The sequence below is a fragment of the Paroedura picta genome, chromosome 17, assembly GCF_049243985.1.
Source record: "Paroedura picta isolate Pp20150507F chromosome 17, Ppicta_v3.0, whole genome shotgun sequence".
Classification (NCBI taxonomy): Eukaryota; Metazoa; Chordata; class Lepidosauria; order Squamata; family Gekkonidae; genus Paroedura; species Paroedura picta.
The window spans coordinates 5,105,942-5,132,287 of NC_135385.1; the positions used below are offsets into that span (position 1 = coordinate 5,105,942).

Here is a 26,346-nt window from a genome sequence, read left to right on the forward strand (position 1 = left end):
TCCCACGTGCAGCTGGCTGACTACCCACAATTCCTTGGGCTAGTCACCCACCCTAACCTACCTCTCATGGTTGCTTTAAGGATAAAATGGAGGCAGGTGGAACAACATAAGCCGTTCTGGGACCTTTTTGACGGGAAAGATGGACAATAAATAAATACAACAAATCTCTAGTACAAGGGATGGCTAGACTGTAGCCTGCAGGTGCTCATGGTAATTGTAGTCCATGGACATCTGGAGAGCCACAGTTTGGCCACCCCTGATCTAGCACGAGGTATATCTCCCTTCTGCCTACGGCGATCAAAGCAGCATCTGCTACACCCCCACAGAGGCAAAAATATAACAACACAAATCACTGCTTATCATTCGCTTTTCAAATAAAGACCGTCTCCCTACTCCACAGTTCAACCCCCCCCCCTCTTCCCCGCACCCTCTGGTCTATCGATGGGCCTAGCAAGATTGCTTCAGTAAATGGGCTTCCTGGATAGCAGCCATTAACTTCCTGGGAATTGGCGACAGCAAAGAGCTGAATAGAAACCCGTTCAGCTAGCCATCACGTCAGCCTTCTGTCAGATGAAGTGCCTCTAATGAACGACGAGACCAGAGGAGACCGGCTGCAGGGCTGAGGGCAGAACTGTGTCTGCCTCTTATTCCTTCTCTCCAAGGAGCCTCGGGTGGAGTAGGGATGTACACTGGGGGGAAAGAAGGGTGCTTTCTGGATTCGGGCCGAATCAAATCACCAGTTGCGATTCGGAGATTGGTTCAAACCAATTTGGCACCGTGATACTAATAATGGTCATGTGGGAGCAAGCACCCTCTTTGGGTGCCTGTAGAATTGGAGTCCTGAGAGTGATCTTTTTGAAACCTGGGGGTTCTTTGGAGGAGAGTCTCCCACAGCTATGCCACCTCGAACTCCCAGCCTTCAAACCACAGACAAGTCAAAAAGGCAAAATTTCCCATTCACTGTAAAGACCGCATGGGCTACCCTTTCTCAAGCTTTTAACCATTGAGAAACCCCTCAACCATTCTTCGAGAAACCCCATAAGTGGCACCATCATGCAGACTATGGCTAGGAAGCACAGGTGTGGACAGGCCCACCTGAGGCCCCTCCCCATCCCTTAAAGGCACATCATTGGCCACTTTGGGAGGGGCGGGTCATATCATAGATGGCCACTTTGGGAGGGGTGAGTGGGTCATAAATGGTCATGTCACCAAGTAACAAATTAAAAAAATATATATTTAAAAAACAAGTTAATTCTCGCATCCGAAATACTGAATTGCATGCTGGGATGGGCAATTCGGCCAGGTTCTCCAGATTAGAGGCCACTGCTCTGAACCAAACATCAAGCTGGCCTATGTGTCTTCTCTTCCCATTTTTCTTATCCTTTTATCCCAGGACATTGATTGAAGTACGAACATCACTTCACTGGCTGGCAAAGATCAAATCAAGAGCTATGATTGCCAATCTCCAGGGGGTGCATGGAGATCTCCTGGAACTACAGCTGACCTCCAGATAACAGAGATTAATTCCCCTGGAGAAAATGGCTCCTTCGGAGGGAAGACTCTGTGGAATTAGAACTTTATGTCTCTCCCTAAACCTGGCCCATGCCAGGCTCCTCCTCCCAAGACGCTAGGAATTTCCCCCTACCTGGAGATGGCAACAGCAGCTTCCTCGCAAAGACCGGGAAAGCTCCCAGACAGTTCGAAAACTATTTTTATCCTGTTTGTTAACAAGACCAGGCTCCGTTATATGCGATTGAATGTCTACTGTTGCAAAAAGCTGATTTGTCAGCACACGAATCATGTTGAAAGATTTGATGTAAAACGAAACAAGAGCGGAAACGGGAAAGGGGGAGTAGGAATAAAGGATCGAGAAATTCAATATGTACAGAGGGTAAAGAAAACGGAAGGGGTGGTGATGGGGCTGCACCCATAGGTCATGGGATATTGCACTCGAGCAGGGGTGGCCGCACTGTGACTCTCCAGCAGGGGCTAATGGGAATTGTAGTCCATGGACCTCTGGACAGCCACAGTGTGGCCACCCTTGCACTACAACGTTTGTCCATGGCCAGGTTTCACCCTGTGCACCAACCGATCGAAATCATTGCTACTGCTGCTGAATGGCGCATTAGACCATAATGCGCGAACTCTGCTCTTGGCATTTCTCTGGCAGAAAGGTTGTCCTCCTTTCTTCCCTCCCTTCTTCTTTCGGTGCTCAGGACAACCGCTAATTTCATAGAAAACATCTGCCATCAAGCCAAACCCCTCACAATAACCCCCACAGAAGCTGAAAGAAAGAAGAAGAAGGTCTCCGGAGATATCATTCCCCAGTGTGCTCTGTGCAATCTTCATGCTCCACGGATCACAAAATGTCACTCCGATAAGGCCTCTGGCAAAGAAATGTTCAGGTAGTAGGAGAGCGGAAAAGCAACGGGAGGTCTGCACCTCATTCACTCGCCTCGACAAAGCAACGAACGACAGAGGTGACACGCAAGGCAAGGAGGGTGGAAGCGAATGGGGCGATTGTTCAGCTGTGCATCGCGGCGATGTGTAAAGGACAAAGGAGGGGCTAATAAAATATGGCAGACAGGGGAGAGAAGTGCCCCTCTTCACAAAAATGCAGCCTGGAGTACTTATCGGACATTCTCACTGGAAGTGCCAGAGGATAGCTCTGGGAACGACTAGAAACTCTCTGGTAAACTATAGAGTTCCCTGCAATTCCTAGAGTAGCCATTGTCTCTTCCAATAAGAGATCCTGCAGAATTACGGAGACCTGGCGATCCCCCAGAATTACAGCTCATTTCTACACTGCAGACAGCAATTTCCCCGCAGTACATGGATGCTGTGGAGGGGGGACCACACCGTACCCCACTGTATTTTCCAAGTATTTTCCAACTCTGCGCTAGCAATCTAGCCTCACAGTGTTGTCGTCATGAAGTTAGAACGGAGCCTTATGGGAGGACAGTACAGAAATATAATAAACAAACAAATAAATCGTGGAGAAACTAACATGGGGAAAACTGGTGCACCATTGTAAGAAAGAGATCTGTTGTGGTGTAACGAGCAACAATCTCCCTTCCTTCGAGGTGAACACCCCTCCTCTTTAGGTGGACAAGCAACTACTCTTTCCTTCTTGCCCAATGCTCTTCCGTCGCCCAATGTTGTTTTTATTTCTGTTGGTACAACAACCAGTGGAGGGTCAACCCTAACTCTGCAGAGCTGAAATCCTCTTAATGAGACAGGCAAAGTGACCCTGATTTCCCCCAGTTGGCAAAAGTGGAGAAAGTGCCTCAGTGTTGCTGATGGGTTGTTGTTGGACAGCCAGAAAATTGCCACCTCATCCCGAGGAAGGCGTTTAAAAGAGTTGAGGTCCAGTGCACTTTCAAGTGTCTCTCTCACCACCCAGGAGATAATTCAATCCAGGCTGTTGACTCGTTATCCCAGGGGTACCCGACGTGGTGTGCCGTGGGCACTGTGGCACTTTGACTCCTTTTCCGGTGCTCACTGGTTGCTACTGGAAAGAGGGTGGGACCCATGACTAATCATTCCCAGAAGGGATTCTGATTGGTCACTGGAGATCTGACTGAATGGCCAGATTAAACCATGGTGCTCTCGGAATTACACCTGTTCTCCCGACAACAGGAATCAGTTCCCCAGGAGGATATGGCTGCTTTGGGTGGTACCCCACCCAGGACCCTTCCTCTCCCTGTTGTTTCCCAAACTCCAACCCCCAAATTTCTAAGTACTTCCAAATCCAGTACTAGAAACCTCAGCAGACATGCTATATGACTCCCGAAATCCAGTAAGTAATGCTGCAAATTCTACACCGGTGGCCGATTTTTAAAAATACTTTACAAATCAACTGATTCTGCATCTTGCATGGCTGGTCATGGGAAACCATCTTTATTTTTAACCCGCAGTGTGTCCACAGCTGAAACCTCCCCCCCGGGAGTCCCCCTTCCTTCTGTTTTAATGGCATAATAGCCCTGGAAAAGCTAAGGGGAGTTTTAAAAAAACCTCTTACAACACACTTTACATTATTTATACATGAAGTGCGGCGGGCACAATAGGCAGAAAATATTGCGGGCTTCTGAAATGATAAATATATTCATTACGCTGCAGCCGAGGCATTTGCAGAATATACAGCGTGTTGCCAAAGGAATTAAACCGCTACCTGGGAGATAAATGCACGCTCTGGGTTTCCGGGCGGGGAGGGAAAGGTTATGGCGCCATGTTCCCCTCGATATATTCGACTTATAAACAACCCCATCGTGCCATAGAACGACAAGAAACACCAGCATCGACCGATCAGGCACCTGATGTTGCTAATCAGAAAACAAAACCAACAATGGTGTTTTTATAGCGAGCCATAAATTCCGGGCCCGGCCATCTACGAAAGTTGGAGGCCAGCCATGTGAAATACAGAGGAACGGCAATTAAGAACTCAGGAGGGAGGAGGCGTGTGAGTGAAAAGAAGCCCTTTTGCAAATCAGCAGGAGTGCTTTGGTTGGACACAAAACGAGGGATTTCTTTAAAAAGGCTGTGAGTTGGGAACTGGTTGCGGAGTTTCCTGTGCATGCCTACAGTTGAGGCCGGAGAGATTTAGATCAAAATTACATGGTGATTCCCCTTCTCTCTTCCCCTAATTCAGGGGTAGACAAACTGCGGCCCTACAGATGTCCATGGACTACAATTCCCAGAAGCCCCTGCCAGCATTTGCTGGCAGGGGCTTCTGGGAATTGTAGTCCATGGACATCTGGAGGGCCGCAGTTTGACTACCCCTGCCCTAATTCGACTCTATCCACTGTAGGCTCCGCCCCCACTACTATTAGTATGGTAGTGGTGGTGATGGGGAAATTGCCAGCAAGACTATGTTGACTTGAACCAAATGGTGGCACAGGAGAAGACGGGACACTTTTTTTTTTAGAAATGATAAATTTGAAATATTTTAATGCATTTTGTAGTTCACTGAGTATATTACACCGAAAACCAGCTTGGTGCAGTGGCTAAGAGCAGTGGCTTCTAATCTTCCCTGTGCAGCCAGCTGAGCGACCTTGGGCTAGTCACAGTCTTGTTAGAGCTGATCTGTCAGAGCTCTCTCAGCCCCAACTACCACACCGGGAGTCGCTTTGGGGAGAGGAAGGGAAGGCGATTGTCAGCTGCTTTGAGACTCCTTCAGATAGTGAAAAGCAGGGTGTAGTAACCAATTCTTCCTTTTAATTGTTGCCAGCCACCCAAGCCTCCTAGCTGGGTGGGTGCGGCCAAGGAATTGAATAATAAATAAATAAAAATGACAACGCTGCCATGACACACACAGACACAAGGAGTCAAGCTTGGCGTTTCCTGCCATCCTATACCTGGGAAACAATCCAGGGATTTCTTGTTTTGCGGGGCAGCTTTGGACATCTGAAACGTGGCCAGAAACCAGCAAAGCGAATTGCCGAGAGGCGTCTTCGGTGCCCGGCCAGTCAGCGATCCCGCTCGACGACGTCTGCATTTAGGCGACAAATCAAGCTATTTAAAATGGCTTTTGGCACGCATGTCCTTTAGAAGCGTGGGGTATCCAAGTAACCATCCCGAGCTAGCGGGGAGAAGAGGAATGGCTGAGTTTTTCTTCTAGGTATAAAATTAATTCCGGAGGGAACTGCCGACTCGGCAGCTGGCGGTTTGAAAAGGACGAGTTTCTACTTGGTATTTTTGGGATTTTTTTCTTTTTGTTTTTGAACAAAAACGTTCCTAAACAAGGAGCCGTCAAACATCATCCCCTGCCAAGCTTACATCAAATAAAAGCAATCTATGCGCCTGAAGGAAATCTATTCTGAAATTTCTCCGCTCTGGCTTGTGGAGAAATGGGACGGCTCATGTTTATTTCTTTTTAAAAAGGATGTAGATCAGAGGCAGCCAGACGGTGGGTCTTTAGATGTCAGTAGACTACAATCACCATGAGCCCCTGCCAGCTGTTTATGGTGCTGGCAGGGGCTCATGGTGATTGTAGTCCACAGACAGCGGGAGAATCACAGTTTGGCCATCTCTAGTACTGATCCTGCTGCGAGGGGGTGTGGCCTAAGTGGACATGGTTAAAGGAGAATGAGAGGGGCGGAGCTACTGCAACAAGCCAGAGAAGACGATGGGGAGTATCTAACAGCGCAATACAATACAGAGCTCTGATTGGCTCCTGGAAAACGAATTGGCTGCTCAGATTATTAAAAGCGTTGCTATAGCAGCACCTGCCACCTTATTGCAAGGATCTCCACGGTGTGGACTTCAGGTAACCCGCACCAGCCATTTTGTGGCTGGCTCCGCCCCCAGTGGCGGCCATATTTTTGGTAGCCTTTTTTGGTCCCTGCGCTCTTCACGTTGAGCTCAGTCTCCAAAAGGATGGGGACCACTGATCTAGCCACGTTGCAATATGGACCCATTCAATAGGCTTTCAGGAAGATGAATGCTGATTGGACAGTTGTAAGCGTGCTGCGTCTGGCTTGTTCCATTGTGAATTTTACGCCTAGTGGGGCTTTGGGGGGGCAGATCGTGGTTTTATTCTCTTTAATTTTAATTCTCTGACCTCAGGCAATGAGAATTTCCCAGCACTTCTTGTTCTCACAAATCCCTTAAATGAACAGGTTCTTCGCCCAGGGGAGAGCCTATGGCAGGGGTGGCCAAACAGTGGCTCTACCGACGTTCATGGACTACAATTCCCATGAGCCCCTGCCAGCATGGGTTATTATAGTCCATGAACATCAGGAGAGCCGTCGTTTGGCCACCCTTGGCTTACAGTCTCCCTAAAAGGCACCGATAGTTTAAATAAATTCAATAAATAAACATAAACGAATGACTCATAATTTTAACCATAGGGAAGAGGCAGAGAGGGGTGAGATTCCCCCCTTATCGAAAGAGGAGAATCTTGTTCCCCCAGCAGAGTTTCCCGACCGCATGTTTATTAAATTCTGGTCTGTACCGATGGTTTCATCTCCTCTCATGACCGTGTTACGTCTCCGAAAAGCCAGGAGGTCACGGAAGTTAACTGCTTTACTGCACGGCGGGGAAGGAAGAAGCCCACTGCTCGCTACCATATACCTTGCAGGTTTCAGCAGAACGACACTCCTAAATCGGGATTTAATGAACGTCTCATTTAATAGGCATATCAGCTCCCACCTTTGACCCTCTTGGCGATGCTCACGCATTTATAAGAATGCGCACTTTGTCTAATTGAATGCAGCCACAAAAGGAATTCGTAACTTCTAAGCAACACTCCGAGACTCGGGACCTCAAGGATAGGAGACAATTTTTAAATTTTATTTATTTATCTTTATACCGTCCCTTTCAGGGCTTCCCTGCTGGGGGGCCGTCCACAACCGCAGAATTCTAAAGTGACAGAAAACCGATGAGAAACATTTAAGATGTTATGTATCTGCACTGGCCGTGAGTCTTCATTTCGACCTCCCTGTCTCCCGTTTTGGGGTTCGGTTATCCTAGGGAAGGCCCCATATGATGATGGTGGCTTCTGCCACTCACAACTGAAGCCCAAGTTCGATTTCTGACCCAGACAGCCTGGCGTAGAAGACACCCCCCCCCTTGCCCACTCTCTTCCCATTTGGCAGGGCCCTGTAAGCGCCACCCGCAAAACAATAAAAAGAGCATTTTCATTCAGCCGTTCCCGGCCCGGCTCGGGATTTCTGACCTCTGCCCCCCCCACGAGAGGAACAGGAGGCGCCTTGGCCTGCCAGCGGATTGGTATCCATCTGCCGGGATGGCACCGTGCCTGCCTGCGAGGTGTCAGACAACGTCCCGGGTGCCAAGAAAACATGAATCGGAGCCGGGAACTTGGCTGCTGTGCAAACAACCTTCCCTTCCGCGTGGATTGCTGCTCTTCTTGGACAGCAGGGGAAGGCCCGCCCTCTGTTGGCTCAGCCCAGCTTTCCGTTTCTGTTGTCTTAATTTCAGCAGCTAGCGCCCCTTTGGGTTCAAATGGCGCCCGGTCAAATGGTGTTCCGCCAACATGCGTCTTTGCAGTCTCGCAAATTCCGCAATTTGACGTGGCCGTTTGGACAGACGGGGCTGCTAAAGCTCTTTCAATGAGCGGAAGGGGGATTTGAACTCAGGACTCTGGGCTCCTCGCTGTAGCGAGGACGGCCATACAAAGCTCACCACCTCCTAGCGAGGAGCGGGAGGGAGTGACAGGTGCCGGAGAAGAGAGGGCTACGGGGAGGAGAGCGGCTTGTCAGCTGCAGTGGCCAATCAGGTCGAGCGGAAAGCTCCCCCAGAACTGTAACAGATGTCCACGGATGTTTGGAGAGCCAGTTTGGAGCTCTAGTATAAAGAATGGCTCCCCTGAAGGACAAAGCTAGTTTGGAAGGTGTGCTTTATGGCCTTGTACCGTGCTCCCCTCCCCAAATTCCACCCTCCCAGGCTCTGCCCCACCAATCTCCAGGAAATCCCCACCTGGAGTTGGCAACTCAGTCCAACGTGGTAAATAAACAAAGAATAAATAAATAGGTGACCGAGGTTGGTACTGGTGGAAAGAATTACGACCTATCTGGCAGAGGGTGTTAAGGGAGACTTTTTCTGTGCTTTCTATTGCTCTCCCGCATCTGCTATATCGCGAGCTGCCCTGGGGATGCATTTTTCAAAGGGTAAAACAGACATAAAAAAGAGCTTTGCAATGCTAACGGGTGATTTGAACCCGGGATCTCCCTGACCTTCTTTCAAACTGTGTCAGCTATCCTTCCTGGAACGCGGAGAGAGCAGGATATGGGTCATACGACGTAATTCTAGGAGATCTCCAGGTTCTGCCTGGAGCTTGGCAACCCTGACTGGCACATCCTTCCACCTTATCATAGAACCATAGAGTTGGAAGGGGCCATAAAGGCCATCTAGTCCAACCCCCTGCTCAACGCAGGATCAGCCCTAAGCATCCTAAACCTTCCTCCCGTAAGATTCAAGAAGGAGATTTGCCCAGCCGGTTCTCTGAGAGAGGTGGTCAAACAAATCTAATGATATAATCTAATCTAATCCACCTAGCACATCGAGCTTTGCTTCTCTTGCTTTGGGAGCCTTTCTCTTGGCCACCCTCTGAAAGCTCTCGCTGGGGAAGGCCAACTCTGGGTTTGAAAAGTACAGAAGGTGGAGCTTGGGGAGGGTGGAGTTTGCCAAGGGATCTCGATGTGGTTCAGTGGAATGGATTCCACGCTCCAAAGCACCCGTTCTCCCCTTGGGGAACTGATCTGTGTTGCCTGGAGAGCAACCAGGAGCCTGGGGAGTCTCCAGGTCCCACCTGGAGGTTGGCAACCCCAGTTTTCTCAGGCCTGGCCACAACCGGCTTGGGCTGCATCCTGTAATTTCTCCACTGTCGTCCCCCTCAGCAAGGCCGGGCCACAATTGCAGGGCGGGTTGGATGCCGTCGGCTCCAGGAAGTAAACATTTGAGCTTTCAAAATACTGCTGTGGCCGGTGAAGATCCAGGCCTTGTTCCAGGCTGGAGGGCGGCCAGCTCCTGTGCTCCACCTTTGGCCAGGCTGGACTCAGATCCCCGGAAGCCTACATGCGTGGCTGCCCTCTCCCTGTTTGCTTTTGGTTTGGGGCTGGCAGGATGTGGCAGCTGAACAAGCATGGGGAAATGAGAAGCCATACTGCTGGAAGGGAAGAGGGCGGAAGGTGGGTAAATAACAGCTTGCCAAGCCACGACCTCCATGACCTCCAGGAGGGGCCTTGTGTGCAGAGAGCACAGAACAAGGACAAAGATACAGCTGGTAGTTCAGTGAGGGTCACCTGGAGATATATCACAGATATATCCCAGATCTCCAGGCCCCATCTGGGAGCTGGCAACCCAACTGTCGAGCTTGACTTGTTACATGATCAGAAGGCTTGCAACTTTGATTTTAATCCCAGTTTATAAACCACAGAATCATAGAGTTGGAAGGGACCTCCAGGGGCATCTAGTCCAACCCCCTGTACAATGCAGGAATTCATAACTACCTGCCTCCAATTTCATGCCCAAGTGATCCCTCAAACATCAATAATCTCCAGAATCCAGCCAGGCCTGGAGGAAATTCACCTACCATCCCACAGTGGTAATTAGCAATTCCCTGGGTAGGCAAGGAAGGGCCACAAGAGACAAACACTGGTATTGTAAGAACACCAGTAGAGCCCTGCTGGATAAGACCAGGGGTCCATCTAGTCCAGCATCCTGTCTCACACAGTGGACAACCAGTTCCTCTGGAGGGCCAACAACAGGGAATGGAGGCCAAGACCTTCCCCTGATGCACACATCAGAAGAGACCTGCTGGATAAGACCAGGGGTCCATCTCCAGTTCTTCTGGAGAGCACATAAGAGGGCATAGATGCCGAGGCCATCCCCTGTTGAGAACATCAGAAAAGCCCTGCTGGATGAGATCCATATACATCTAACCCAGCACCCCATCTCACACAACGGTCAACCAGTCCCTCTGGAGGGCAACAACAGGGAGAGAGGCCACAACAGCAGAGAGGCCATCTCCTGATTAAAAAAAACCACAAGAGCCCTGCTGGATTAGACCAGTGGTCCATCTAGATCAGAATCCCATCTCACACAATGGGTAACAAATTCCTCTGGAGGTCCAATGAAAATAAGGTGACCAGATATCTGGCCCTGCAAGGTGGGACGGGCCGCGGTGGCAGTGGCAGATGGGCACTACCCCCTCCCCCTGACCTTCAGAAGGGTGGCGGCGGGATGCCCCAAATGCGGGACTGCCCCACCAAAGGCGGGACAGATGGTCAGCTTAAACAAAAGGGAATAGAGGCTGAGGCCTTCCAAGGAAGAGAACATGAGAAGAACCCTGCTAGATCCCTGAGAAGTTCAGGAGCTGGATTGGATGGCCCTTTGTGATCTCGTCCAGCTCTGTGTGATTCTGATCAGACCAGTGGTCCATCTAGTTCATCATCTCGTCTCACCCATAGTTGACTCATTCCTCATTCATGGATTTTTCGCAATCGATGCACCACGGCAGATCTTTGCAACATGATTTCCCCGCGCGAGCCGGACCAGCTGTGAATGCCCACTAGAGTGTGCCAACAGCGTAATGCCCAGCGATGCGTGGATTTGCATTCATGTGCCAGATTGCCCTGCTGCATTGCTAACCCACATCACTATCTCTCTCGGTCAAGCCCTGCCAAAGAGAATTGTTTTCTGATTTCTTCTTCTTGAAAGAGCTTTCTCCCAAGTATGCATTGAGGACTTGAATGTTACGGTGAACAACATTCTGCCCTTCAGATGACCTTCATCACACAATAAATCTGGCACAACAGAAACCTCCATTTCAGCATCAGCATCTCTGCAAGGAATTCCCAGTTTAACAGCCCCCTTTCTGCCTTTGCCTGTGGCAAAGGCTACATGGTGCATAACGATTCATAGAATCATCGAGGAGGAATTGACCTCTGGGGTCATCTAGTCCAACCCCCTGCATAATGCAGGACACTCACAACTACCTGCCCACCCACAGTGACCCCAATTTCATGCCCAAGTGATTCCCCCACCAAAAATCTGCAAAATCCAGCCTGGCCTAGAGGAAATCTACCTACCATCCCACAGTGGCAATCAGCAATTCTCTGAGCATGCAAAGAAGGGCCACAAGAGACAAACACTGGCACATCCCTTCCTGCCCACCCACTCACCATCTGCCTAAGTTCATAAGATCAGAATTTCTGCCAGTCATCTTTTAGAATTAAGGCAACTAAGGGCACACTTAGGCTATTTGGTGGATGGTTGGGTGTCATAGCTACCACTGACACCCTTTCGGGTACCTGCCAAATGTTTTTAGGAATCTGTACTGCGTTACTGTAGTGAAGCAGTGGCAAAGATGGAGTAAAGGACTGACAGTAGCTACTAGCCCTAAGGGGTAGGTAGGACACTCTGTTTGTAGCAGGGATGCTCTGTATTCTTGGTGTTTGGGGAGGGGGGCAACAGATGGAGGGCTTCTTGAGTTCTGGTCCTACTGGTGGACCTCCTGATGGCCCTTGGGTTTCGGCCACTGTGTGACACAGAGAGATGGACTGGATGGGCTGTTGGCCTGATCCAACAGGGCTTCTCGTACGTTCAATGATGGGTTTTGGCTTCTGGGTGACACAGAGGGTTGGGCTAGATGGGCCTGACCTAGCATGGCTTCTCTTATGGTCTGGGTCAGTGATGCTCTGTGCTCTTGGAGCTCATGGGTCAACCATGGGAGGCATCAATGGAAGGTTGCTGGAGATCTGGCCATACTGGTGGACCTCCTGATGGCCCTTGGGTTTTGGCCACTGTGTGACACAGAGTGATGGACCTGATGGGCTGTTGGCCTGATCCAACAGGGCTTCTCGTATGTTCTTACATCTCGGGCAATGATGCTTTGTCTTCTTGGTGTTTGGGGGGAGGGCAAGAGAGAGAGGGCTTCTGGAGTTCTGGCCCTGCTGGTGGACCTCCTGTTGGCCCCCAGGTTTTGGCCACTGTGTGACACAGAGTGATGGACTTGAAGGATCATTGGCCTGATCCAACATGGCTTATGTTCTTATGTCTGAGGCTGTTATGCTCTGTCTTCTTGGTGCTTGGGGGGCAACAGTGTGAGGGCTTATGACATTCTGGCCCTGCTGATCGACCTCCTCAGGGCAACTGGGTTTGGGCCATTGTGTGACACAAGAGTGTTGGACTGGACGGGTGTTCACGTCCGCTCAGATGGTCTTCAATATATTTCCTATAACTTGGTCTTTTAAAGGCCGCTTCCTGTGTTTGACATTTAAATGCTGTTTTTAAAGTCTGAACCTGAAATGATGTTTTTAACGTTTGAAATCGCCTCGCTGCTTGAAAACCTGGAAAGCTATGCTGTTTCATGCCTGCTGCCCCCGAATTAGGTCGGAAGGGAGCACAGGCCTGGTCACAGTCCATGCAATCACGTGATCCAGCTCCCGCTCAGCTAGAGGGCTGGAGGAGCAGAGGAAATTCGGATCGCGTTACTTTTGGGGGGCCTTCAAAGATCTACGAATGTGCTTGGGAAATGCAGGAAGGAGCCTGGCTCAGGTTTAGGGCCCTTTCAAGCTGGCTGGCCTGACTGCAAAGCAGCCGGAGAGAGTGTGTCATATCACCTAGGGGAGTAAACACCCACTGGCCCGCTCTCCCCGTTGGAAAGAACCACTGCCAAGAACCGCCAGACTTTCACATTTACCTAAACCACATCCCAAAATGGCTATCACCTGTTTTCTGCCTGGCTAGTATGTTTCTTTTTTTTATAAAATCCTGCTTTCACTCCAGGGCACCCACCACAGCCCGAGGCTCAGGGGAAGAGCCTCTGCTCGGCATGCAGGAGGTCCCAGGTTCAATCCCCGGCATCTCCAGTTAAAAGGACCAGGCAGGAGGGAAAGAACTCAGTGGCTCAGTGGAAGAACATCTGCTTGGCATGCAGAAGGTCCCAGGTTCAATCCCCAGCATCCCCAGTTAAAAGGACCAGGCAGGAGGGAGAGAACTCAGTGGCTCAGTGGAAGAACATCTGCTTGGCATGCAGAAGGTCCCAGGTTCAATCCCCACCATAGGCCTTAGACCTTAAAGATTTGTTTTTTTTTAAGCTGCACACAATAAATGTTTATATAACTTTGTAACCCATTGTCTAAAGTGTCAGTGGATGGGGAAAGATATCCGTGGGTGCCGCAGAGCCCCTTCTCCCCAGCCCTGCATTTAAACCAGCTCTGGTGAGCCTCATTTTAGAAATTCATTGTCCCCAGCTTCCTGGAGGCATCATTCAGGCAATTTGGCACAGGAACCCGAAACGCTAGAGCTCTTCTCCTCCCTCCCCCTCCCCTCTGCCGGTCTGCCCGAGGGACCCACTTTAAGAAACTGATAATTGCACTTCCATCTGGCGGAAACAAAGGAAGGAAATGGGGTTATTATTTCAGTGATGGCCTGACGCGAGGTGCAATGGCTTCCTTAAGCCTGTCGCCACCTTGAGTGACTTTCCTGCGAAGCTTGGCGTGGGAAACGCACCGTGGCTTTCCAATAAGTCTGGGCCCACTCCGAGGGTGAGCTTTAGCCCCACCGTCCTTGCTCCCATCAATTGCTGTCCCATCCTAATGATTTTGAGGCGAACCCCTCCTGACATGACAAGCGTCAGTTTGAAGCAGATCAAAGTAGTCCATTTGGACCATGTTGCATGCTTCATCTCTCCCATTCCTTCCTTCCTTCCTTCCTTCCTTCCTTCCTTCCTTCCTTCCTTCCTTCCTTCCTTCCTTCCTTCCTTCCTTCCTTCCTTCCTTCTGTCTTTGTTTTCCTTCCTTCCTTTCTTCCTTCCTTCCATCTGTCTTAGCCTTCCTTCCTTCCTTCCTTCCTTCCTTCCTTCCTTCCTTCCTTCCTTCCTTCCTTCCTTCCTTCCCTCCTGTGTCCTTCCTTCCTTCCCTCCTGTGTCTTTCCTTCCTTCCTTCCTCCCTCTCTCCCTCCCTCCCTCTCTCCCTTCCTTCCTGTGTCTTTCCTTCCTTCCTTCCTTCCTTCCTTCCTTCCTTCCTTCCTTCCTTCCTTCCTTCCTTCCTTCCTTCCTTCCTCCCTCTCTCCCTCCCTCCCTCTCTCCCTTCCTTCCTGTGTCTTTCCTTCCTTCCTTCCTTCCTTCCTTCCTTCCTTCCTTCCTTCCTTCCTTCCTACCTTCCTTCCTTCCTTCCTTCCTTCCTTCCTTCCGTGAGAAAGGAAGACAGATCAGCCTTAAAACGATCTGGCCAGACATTCTAAGGAACTAACCCAACGGTTGTAAAATTCTTCCAGTGGCGAAACACCTTTTCGACTTCCTCTTGATCTCTTCCCTTTCCTGCCAAGAAGTGTGGGGTTCTTTTAGGAAGGAAACAGGGAGAGGGGGGGAAGGAGGCTGACGGGCAACCCCACCCCTGGCTCCGAGCCACGCATAAAACCACTCTCCGGATTCGGAGCCAAGCCCCCAGTTGGAGAAGCACAGCTGTTTCTAAATTGCCTCGACCTCGCGTGGCCAATCCCGGCAAATAAATTAAGGGCGCCCAGCCTTCCCCCGTAACCCCTGCTAAACCAGATTTAAGCTGATTGAGAGCTGATTTTGCTGAGCCGGCGGAAGCCGTTGTGTGTGTTTGTGTGTGTGTGTGTGTGTGGGAGGGGGGAGGTATAAATGGGTGCGGCACAAGCTCCCATCTAGTTGTGGCCAGCCGCTGGCCGTCACAGAAATCTGGGGGTCAGGGACAGCTTGCTGTCACATGGGGGGGGCTTCTATCAGTGGGCAGTGATTGTGTGAGCAGTCCTGTGTCCCAAATAATGGGCTTGGGAAAGCACCTTGGGCAGGCATAGGAGGGCATTTGCCAGGCAATGAGGCAGGTTTCATCTAGCGTCAATGGGTAATCTTGACTAAGCCTCTGTAGCTTTTTCTCACCTCTCTCTCTCTCTCTCTTTCACTCTCTAGGGTGTTTCTGGAGATATTTGGCTGCTGGCTTCTTTGCTTTCCTTCCTTTCTTCCCCAAGGGGGACTTAAAAGTGAGAAAGGGCCTCAGACTCCCCTCCGCAGGACCTGCACAAACCTGGATGCAGCCCTGGAGGGGTCCCCCCTCCCAACCCCCCTGCACTATGCAGGACACTCACAACCCTACCTAAATGCAGAACTTTACATCTGTCTCTAATGAATTCCTCAACCTCTGGGGGTCTGGAGGTGGTCCACGGTCTTTCCCCTCCTTTCCTGCCTGAATGGACCTGGCCACAAGCTAAAGCACTGGCCACTTCCACTGCTCCCATCCCACCTTCCCAAGCATGAGTGAGTACCGTCATACTATTGGCGCCGGGAAAGGGGCGGATCCTGAATGCCTAGTCCCGCCTTAAACCACCTCCTGTCTCTCCTCCCCCAGTCCTCCTTGAGGCTCCCCATTAACGCAGGTGGTGATGTCACTTCCGATGACATGGCACTTCCAGGGGGCGTGGCCAACTGGCATCACTTCCGAGGCTTCTCGAAGCCTGAATAATTATTTCAAGGGATCCCCCACGGTCGAAAGGTTGGGAAAGGCTGCACCAAGATCCCCTGAAGTTAGCATATAGACGAGGCCAAAAGGAACCTCGTGATTCTGTGAAAGCTAACAGAATTCATGCAGTGGATCCTTCCGTGGACTAGAAGCCACTATGTGAGATGCACGAGGAGCAAAACACAGGTCTAAAGAAAAAAATCGGATTCAGGTCCTGCCAGATTAAAATTCTCGGTCTAATTTGATTTCTACCGGAAACAACTAGAATTGTGATTTTTCTGAGCCTCAATAATGGTATTAGAAAAGGGGAGGGGAAAAGGAAATACAATTGACATCTGCTCTAGCGGGAATTTGGGGAATTCTATTTCACAGCGGGGCTAGGGACCCCACCTCTATTGCATGAGTGTTTCTTGAATTTCGGTTACTTCCTCCCCGCACCCTTTGCAAAAACAAAAGCCGTCGCTGGAAAAACAACTGGCAAATTTGCAGAGAGAGGCAGCAGGCCCATCTGTATTTTTTTAACCTTTCCTTGTGACCCTGGAAGCTCTCAGATCTCGAACAGCAGGAAAAAAAATCTAGATATTCTGTTCGGAGCCAAGGGTTACGCGGATTGATGCACGCTGAGCCACACCCAATGCAATTTTTGGATCGTTCAGTAGGAAGAAAAGAGTTTCTGGAGAGTGGAGGGGTGTATGTGCGATTAGGTAACAGGGGTAAACTACAAGTACAACGATATAGGCTATCAGGAAAACAAATTTCACAGTCAGAGTAGTTCAGCAGTGGAATAGGCTGCCTAAGGAGGTAGTGAGCTCCCCCTCACTGGCAGTCTTCAAGCAAAGGTGGGATACACACTTTTCTTGGATGCTTTAGGATGCTTATGGCTGATCCTACGTTGAGCAGGGGGTTGGACTAGATGGCCTGTGTGGCCCCTTCCAACTCTATGATTCTGTGATTCTAGTAATTCTTGAGTTGCAAACGAAGGGCCCTCAAGGAAGTCCTTCACTCAACGAGACGTTAATTTGTGGAATTCACTGCTGCAGGAAGTGTCAATGGTTACAAGCACAGCTTCAGGAGGGGATTGGAGAAACACTGTATTAATGTGCTGAGCAGCCCTGAGCCTTTGGTGAAGGGCAGCATGAAAACATTTATTTATTCTTTCGATTTCTAACCCACCAGCTCTTGGCCGCTTGCAGCCGGCTAAATTACAACGTTAAAAGCAACGCTAAGTCCTTAAAAATAACACGGGAGCCATAACATACCTCCTAACAGCATTAACAACAACCCACAACCGACTCGGTGTATGAAAATAAGCAAAACAGAATGTCGGACCGGGTGGGCCGCTGGCCTGCTCCAACGTGATCAACCTGATGTCCTCATAAGCAAAATATGAAAAGTGTTGACGGTCCTTTGGAGACCACTGGGCCGAATCTGTCAGAACACACTTAGAACGTGCACCTGCCCTATAAACACCCCAGAAGAAATGATGCTTAGCCTTGCAAAGGTAACAGCCCTACAGAACGGTAGGACGGTCTTTACGTATGATTAACCCGCCACATATTCACAGAAGTCCTCCAGATCCCCCTCCCCCTAATATTCAGATGGGATACAAACAACGACTAACCACCCGATCAAGAAAACCACAAGCACTTTCCGAGTCCAGTCAGAGGTGGGGAGAGGGAGAAAAGCACCCCCCCAACTCACCCTGTTATCACCAAGAAATAGGGACCTGTGATACTCTTGCATAAAAAGGGAGTGGAAGAGAGGCATTTGTAATGCCGATGAGCATTCTGCCCCGCACGGATTTCACGACGAATTTTAAGCCTCGGATTAGTAAGCACGCCCGCTGTCTACAGTTTTCCCCCCTAGCTCAGCCAAGGACCTCAGCGGCCCATGCCGAAGACGTCCGAAGGAGTTCACCGGCCACGCCGCCCGTGCTAAAAGGCCGCACCGCGATTTGGCACTTACTTCATCGGCTTAAACAAGGCTTGTCCGTAGTTCTGGAACGTCATGATCAGCTTGAGTTGGGTGCCTCCCGACTTCATGGCTTGAGAGGAAAAGGGGGAGAAAAATAAAGGAATTAATAACCATCCGCACCATATGCTTCGACCGGCACCTCGAAAACGTTTTCTTTATACTGTGAAATGTCACAGCGATCCATCTGTATACCGCCGTCAGCATTAAAACGCAGTCGATGTCGGGATCTTAATGTTCTGTCGCTTCACGGGTGGCTTCTCTCTAGGGTGGGTGGGGGGAGCCGTTCGTTCAGCGGAATTTGTTATACCTTAACCCGTTGGTAGGCTTTCGGGGGTTGGATATGGCAAATTGAGTCATGCCTACCTCGCAGGGGGAATGCTGCACCAAGGTCGGGCCTCTAAGCCCCGCCCCCAGGGCAAATCCCAGGCGCCAGGTCACCGTGGAGCCTAGACATTTCATCATGGCGGCGACTATTTTCACCATATTTACTTATTTGCCCCATATTCACCTTCCCTTTTCTCTCCCCACAACAGACACCCTGTGAGGTGGGTGAGGCTGGTCAGAACAGCTTTATCAGTGCTGTGGCAGGTCCAAAGTTACTCAGCTGGCTGCATGTGGGGGAGCGGGGAATTGAACCTGGCTCTCCAGGCTACAAGTCTGCACTCCTAACCACTACACCAAGCTGGCTGTCTAAAAGCTATACTGACTCAGACTTTTGGTTCATCAAAGTATTGACAGCTCTGGCAGGCAGCAGCTCTGTAACGTCACAGGCAGAGGTCTTTCACCTTCAGCTAAGGCTTTTCACATCGCCTGGAGATGCCGGGGACTGAACCTGGGACCTTCTGCATGCGAAGCAAATGCACATCCATGGCCCCTTCCCCTATCCTCCGAGGTCTCTGCAAAGATCTTGTGCGTGCCACTAAAACACACCCCCTCTGCGAAATGCCGAAGGCTGAAAAAAAAAAGAGACTGGAAGCCTGAATTTCTGGGCAAAAGAAAATTGGTCAGGGATAAATGAGATTAGAGCAGTTCTGAATTTTCAAGGGAAGAGCGTCTGTCTTGCAAGCAGGAGGGGAGGAACCCAGAGTCAATCACGGGCTACACTGGTGCAGGGGTAGTCAAACTGTGGCCCTCCAGATGTCCATGGACTACAATTCCCATGAGCCCCTGCCAGCATTCGCTGTTCCCTTTCTTTTGCCACAACTTCCTTTCCCTTTGGTGTTCGATGTGCACCAAGTCTTACCACGGTTAGTGCCAAACTAAGGTTTGAAACCATGGCTCGAAATCCAGCTTGCTGACTCGAGTTCTGAACTGACCCAAACGGGTGCACACCGTGGACAACTCCGGAAAGCAGGAGAACCTCAGAAGAGCCGGGGTTTTGTGTGCCCCCCCCTGCAACTGTACCTTTTATTCCCTTAAAAAAACACATATTATGCAAATCTAGCCGCTTTAATTACTCTTCCCCCAGAGCAAAAACGATCCCTCAGCTTCTGCTGTTTCGTTAACCCTGGATTTGTCATGCGTTGCCAAACTGTCCCAAAGGAACAAATAAATAATTAGAAATTAAAGAGCATTAAGCAATTTTGCACTGACTAGGCAGAGCAGAAGCAGGCGTATTGGGTTAAGCTGGTGGTGCTGAGTCTTGATCTGCAAAGTTAGGTGAAGCGCCACGTAAGAATATGGCTCAGAAAGGAAGGAGGAGTCGGTATTTATACCCCACTTTTTACTACCCGAAGGAGTCTCAAAGTGGCTTACAATTGCCTACCCTTCCTCTCCCCACAACAGACACCCTGTGAGGGATGTGGGGCTGAGAGAGCTCTGAGAGAACTGTGACTGGCCCAAGGCCACCCAGCTGGCTGCAGGAGAACTGGGGAACTGGTTTTCCAGGTTAGAGGCTACCCCTGGGGGAAAGGATGGCATGCTGTTCATGTAATCCAATGGGGTGGAAAACACCCTGCATGCACCCACCCTCCCTCCTTGACGTGGCACATTAGCACCGTCCATGCCCAGACCCCCCTCCTTCCCGAGTGCTTATGCTCTGAACACCATCCCTGCCACCCCGCCGCATCAATGGTGGCCGCGGTTAGTCGTGGCCTCTATTTGTCTCGCTGCAGACCACAAGTCCAGTGTCCTTCTGAGAGCCCAGGCAAGTTACAGTTGGCCGAGTAACCAGTTCAGGCATTGGCGCAGGACCGAGATGTCCGGAGCCAGCAAAGGTTGACGAAGCCCTGGGAGGGTATTTTGTTTGATTAAGCACTTTGCTTCGAATCGATAAGGCTGCGCAACCTTGACCCTTCCACCTCCAGCAACGCTTACGGAATCAACCCGACATCCGGACGGGGAGCGGGGGTTTACCATAGAGTTTTCAGTGATTCCTAGAGTGACATGACATCACTTCCAGCTTCCCCCTGGACGTGATGTCATGCCCTAGTGCTGAGGCCCCTCTCAGACTCCTGCTGGTTTGCCTGCTGCTGGCCAGTCAACCTACATGAGATCCAGTCAGGAATCCGCTTTTTGGAGCTCTCTGATTGGCCAACGAACAGGCGGCTTCTTAAACAGTCATATTTTATTTCTACATAACAAAAAGCTACGTTCTCTCTAACTTATGCGAAACGGTAATCCTCCAACAAAGGGAGCGCACAAATAGGATTGACAAAGCTATTCTTGGGCCCTGATGCCGTTTACTATTGAGTTAATTAATCCCCGTGCGGTAGATGCTGTGGTATTTCAGTCAAGGATTATAAAATGAGGGAAACTTTGAAAGCTTGTATGCTGCGATGGTTGTCAGGGTGCGGAGGCCCCGATTTCGTCCCGCACTCCGCCGTGAAGCAATATGGAGGGCATTTCGCCAACCATTCTCTCACAACAGTCACCGTGAAGGCAGTGCTTAGGAAGTGACACGTAGGTCACCAGATCCTTGGAGGAAAGGGTGAGTAAGAATATTACAGCCTCCCCGAAATCTCACACCCTTCTGGCAGTGACACACCTACAACCCCACACAATTGGCGTCACGCACAATGGGGTATTTCCCTGGAGCTGACCCCCTCCGTGCCACTCTAGGAATCGCTGGCAACTCTATGGTTTTTGCCAGAGTTTTCAGCGGTTCCTAGAGCAACGTCACTTCTAGTTTCCATTCAACTAGACCCTCTGCCCCTTGTTAAATATTAAGGATTAATATTAGACGTTAAATATCAAATATTAAGAAGGGGGATCTTTGTTTGGGCAGATGGATCTTCCCATGATGTTCCGACGGATTTTTAGATCCTTCAGGATTCTTCAGGAGAGGTCGGCCCATCAGCCGGCAGCCTATTCCACCAGGTTGGGGCCAGCACGGAAAAGGCCCTGCTCCCAGTTAAGGCGGGTCTGGATATCTGTACATTTCTCTGTATGTTTATTTTATATGTGACTTTATTACGATGCAATCCTGAGATGGAGCGCAAAGTAAATATATAATTATAAATAAATATATAAACATAAAAATTTTAAAAAATTCCGGGGGATCCTCAGGTCCCCCCAGAGGGTGGCGTCCCGAACCTCACATCTGCGGTTAAGTGTGAAAAATCCATCGATCTGTGGAAATGTACACTGTCTACACAGAACATTCAAAGTTCCCTGTTGCCCTCACCTGAACTCAGTTTGCACTCTGGTTCTTGGGACCATAAAATCATAGGATCATAGAGTTGGAAGGGGCCATACAGGCCATCAACCCCCTGCTCAACGCAGGCTCAGCCCTAAGCACTCTTAAGTCTGTTTTCTGTGGAGATGCAGAAAGCAATTCTGTTTTTCCCATTCCCTTTTCACAGCACTGCCGAAAATAAGAAGCAACCCAGGGCTCCATTCCCGGGTCTGGAGATGTTCAGCCAGGAACTTCGGCTTCTATTAAAACAAACAAAACAAAACGGCCCGCTTTGAAGGCTTGCCGTGCGCGGGATCAGGGCCAAAGTTCCCTGGGAAGCCGCTCAAGGACACCAAGGCCAAAGCTGCCGGTAATTTCTAGGGACTGCAGCCGAACAGGGCCCCAAAATGGAGATCCGAGGACAGATTTCAAAAAGGCCTTCCAATCAAAGGCAGGGTGGGTGAATTCCAGGAATGGCCAGGTATGCATTAATGCAACAAGCAGTTTCTTGCTTTCCTCTCTCCGCCCCAGGAAAAAAAAAAGACTTTATAATTCTCCAGCATTCTAGCTTTCACTCAGGGAAAAGATTAGCCAGAACGCTTGCGGGGCATTTCAAATGCAAATATTCCCGTTAATCTGGGAGCATCTGAAACAAAGAACATAATCGCGGGGGTAAAGATTAACCAAAACGCACACACGGACCACCTTGACTCCCCACCAAAGTTGGAGGAGAAGTCACGGGCGAACTTGAAAGCAGCTTGGGTTTCATTACCGTTTTTTGCCTTCTGGTTTCAGGTTTATAAAAAAAAAAAACACACACACTGGAAGGATTTCTGGGCTAAACTCCAGGTGGTTTTGCATTACTTCCACTGGCTTCCAGTCAAACCTCTGATTACATTCTTTTGCCTCAATGCCATGTTTGTAAAAACTCAGGATGGCATACTTCGCCGGTTTCCAAAATGCTGACTTTTGGGGGATGTTTTCATAACAGAACACGTGGCCAGGTTTGAACCAGCCAATCCTGGGATTCTTAAGAGGGCCATAGAGATGGGGGGGGGATTCCTAGACAGTCCACAACAGTGTTTCCTGCCCCGCCCATTTTCTACTGGAGGTTTCCAGATGAGGCAGGTGAGAAAAAAGGGACAGGTGCACACCTGTCCCTTTCCCCTCACCTGCCTCAGCTAGCAACCTCCCTCACAGATTTGCAGACAAGTCTTAACCCCCAAAAACGGGGCAGAGAAAACAACCTTAGAATCGTTCCTTTGGAATTCTCGTGAGACTACCTCGTGAGATCTCGGCGGCCATTTTGGATTGCCAGGACAACCAGAGAGAGCACCGCTGGTCTAGTCCGTTGTTGCCTAGCAACATAAAATGGATGCCGGGATGCCACGAGGTAGTCTTGAGAGATTTCAGGGGTCGTTGACTTGACTTCCCAAGCGAAAGATGGGCTGTTGCTTGACATCTCCCAGCAAACCTTATTTTTCACCTGCTCGAGTTGGAAAGGGCAGCAAGAGAAGACAGACGCAAACTGGAGGTCTGCACCAGTGTGCAACGCCTGGAGAAAACCAGAAGCGGCATCATGGGCAACTCTAGGATTTGGGAAGGAAAAAGAACTTCACTCTATTGTTTTGCCACAGAGTTATTGCAAATCTGATAGTGTCCCCAGACATCTCGTGTCTGCTGAAAATTGCCCGAGAAACCTGCTCTGGAAGCTTCAACTGGTCCAGAATTCAGCTGCAAAGGTCCTCACAGGGTGGGGAGGACATATTTGACCTCCAGATTGAGGATGAGATCAGTTTCAAGGTTTTGGCTCTCGCCTTTAAAAACCTAAACACTCTGGGGACTTTGAAACTACAGGATCACTTTATATCCCCAAAGAACGTTATGTTCTAGCCAACAAAATCGGCCCCAAGGCCGTAAAATGGGTCTCAAACAGGGCCAGACTTCATGGATCCCCAGAAGTGGTCAGCTGACCACGCCCTCCCCACCGCCCCTTGGGAGTGGCATGTCACCTTTGCTCTCCTTTTGCTCCTTTCTCCCACCTTTGCTACCACTCTGGTGGCTTCACCTCATGGAGACCATAAAGAAGAGGAGGAGCTGAGAAGACCATAAAGAAGAGGAGGAGCTGAGAAGACCATAAAGAAGAGGTGGAGCTGAGAAGACAGTCCGGGCCACCCCGTACACTGCCACAATGAACTCCCACACTTTGATTTTTACAACCATGGCCTACCCACTGAGTCCCCGGTCAAAGGTGGCCATGGCAGCAGCTGGAGATGGGAAGGCGGAGGGAGGGAGGGGAAAGGGGGGATCCTCCTGCCAGAATTGCCTTGACTAGGCCCAAGCGTCCCAGCTCCTGCCCTCTCTTTGCAGTGCCGCCGCCTAACAGATGCCATAGCTTTGTGAGCTGCAAGGCCAGGGAGTGCACAACAGTGAGGGGAGGAGGCAAGTTCATTAAGGTAGGAGGGGAAAGGCCGTGGACCCCCTTTAGAGCTCCTGCGGACCCCCCTCCCCAGTGGTTTGCAGACCCCTGATTGGGAATCCCTGGATTACAAGGTTAACTTACAGATAGACAATGAAAGGACCCATGGAGACCACAGTAGCAAGTCTCAGCTCAAAAAACATCTCATTTTTCTTATTTTATATTGGGTGTCTCGAAAATCAGAGGCAGTGGCAGAAGGGCTGCATCACTATATCAGTTGGATGCTTCCAAAACTGCTTAAATGCATTCAATCTCTCCCTGAACGATCACAAATCTCAACCAGGACCTTCCTATGATCAAGCAAGTCTGCCGTTTCTTTTCTTTTCCCCTTTCCCCTTAAAAAAATGATGCTCAGTGAAGCATTTACTCTCACCGTGAATATGGTTGTATCTTTTTTTCGTTTGTGTTCTGCAGAAGTGCAATTCAAACCCATCCAGCAACATTTACCACCAGGCTGGAAAGTTGTTTTCATTTATTTCCAAATATTTACATCCCACACGACGGAGCCAGTGCGGGCTTGGGGGGGGGGGGACTCACGCAAAGCGTCAAATCATCGCCTACCATAAACATAATTATGCTGAAAACCCCACTTAGCAAATATAAAAACTTGGCAGAGAACAACAATTAAAAACCAATTAAGAGTCACACTAAAAACCGACGAGCAATGTGGAGACCTTATAACAGATTTCAAGCCAGCAGACTAATTTATATCACTACTAACCCTGCCACTTACACACACCACACACACACACACACACACACACACACACACACACAGGGCCACCAACAAGGCCACCCAGGGCAAAGGGGTCAATTCCTGCCAACCCAGGAGAATTGGAAGATTTGCAGAAAACACAGCTCTTTTTTCAGAGGGCGGGAATGAAATACAAACATCAAGCTACATTCTACGTAGTGAGCTCCCCCACACCGGTGGTCTTCAAGCAGCAGTTGGACAGATAATTCTCCTGGATTCTTCTGGTTAACCCTGCATTGGACTAGATGTCCTGTAGGGACCCTTGCAACTCTATGATTTTAGAATTCTAAAACAAGAAGGGGGATTGTCCCAAGAAGGTCTCCAAGAGATCTCACATGATTTCACAAGAAGATCTCCAAGAGATCTCTCATAATCTCACAAGAAGGTCTCCAAGAGATCTCGCATGATCTCACAAGAAGGTCTCCAAGAGATCTCGCATGATCTCACAAGAAGGTCTCCAAGAGATCTCACATGATCTCACAAGAAGGTCTCCAAGAGATCTCTCATGATCTCACAAGAAGGTCTCCAAGAGATCTCTCATGATCTGACAAGAAGGTCTCCAAGATGATCTTACAAGAAGGTCTCCAAGATGACCATACAAGAAGGTCTCCAAGAGATCTCTCATGATCTCACACGAAGGCCTCCAAGAGACGTAGCATGATCTCACAAGAAAGTCCCTGGGAGATCACCTGTGACTGAGTGGAAAAGGAGAGAAAGCACCTTTCCTAGCCAGAGTGCAGCTCATGACTGCACCATCCTCTCATGGTAATTGTAGTCCATGGACATCCAGAGAGCTACCATTTTCCCGCTCCTGCCCCATAGGGCTTTCAAGGCAAGAGATCTTTAGAGCAGGTTTGCTGTCACCTGTTTCTGTGTAGCAGCTCTGGACTTCCCTGGTCTCCCACCCAAGTCCTAACCCTTGCTTCCGAGACGGGATGAGCTCAAGCCAGCATGAGCCGCCCACGCTGAGGCATACCCAGAGTTAAATGCCCCGTGGATTTCAGAAACAAACTGACTCGGAGGATGCAATTCGGTGGCCGAGGAAGGAACCACGTCTGGCGGCATTCTCTTCTCTTCTCCCTTGGAAATCAAGGGCAAATCTCCAGTTAATTTTGGCTCGAGGGAAGAAAAGGGCTCCGCTCATTAACAAGCCGCATCTCGTCGGGATGCGCCACGCGGCGTTTCTAATTAAGCAAGCCGTTGGCTCGCGCAGGTGGCATTATTACAGATGCTGGTTTCAAACTGCACCCAAGGAATGGCTAATTATGGTCATTTTTGCGTGTTAATTTCAGGTAATGGCGCTTGCAAGATGCTCTTCACCTCTCATGCGCAAACGGGCAATAATGCTCAGGACATATTTGTGCTCTCGGAACTTGGCATGGCCCGGAAAAGGGAGACAGGGAAAGGGTTGGGCGCTTTTTTGGCATCCCACAAAAAGATGGAATTTCTGTGGGCCGCATGGCTTGAAGAAGCCCGCACTGACTTTCGGAGTTCGGCCATCTTGTCGTCGTTCCGTCTGGAAGGGGTAAAACTTTAGTTCCACCACCGGCTTGGAGCCAAGCCCATCCCTCAAAGATGG

General features: G+C 49.9%; 1 protein-coding gene across 1 annotated transcript in view; it reads right to left on the reverse strand.

Moving 5' to 3' along the window:
• FAM20C (FAM20C golgi associated secretory pathway kinase) overlaps positions 1-26,346 on the reverse strand; it is a 67,779-nt gene that overhangs the window by 26,966 nt on the left and 14,467 nt on the right. Inside the window, exon 3 of the mRNA XM_077316172.1 lies at positions 17,910-17,988. Coding sequence (XP_077172287.1) covers positions 17,910-17,988 — 79 coding nt within the window. The remainder of the gene's footprint in view (positions 1-17,909; positions 17,989-26,346) is intronic.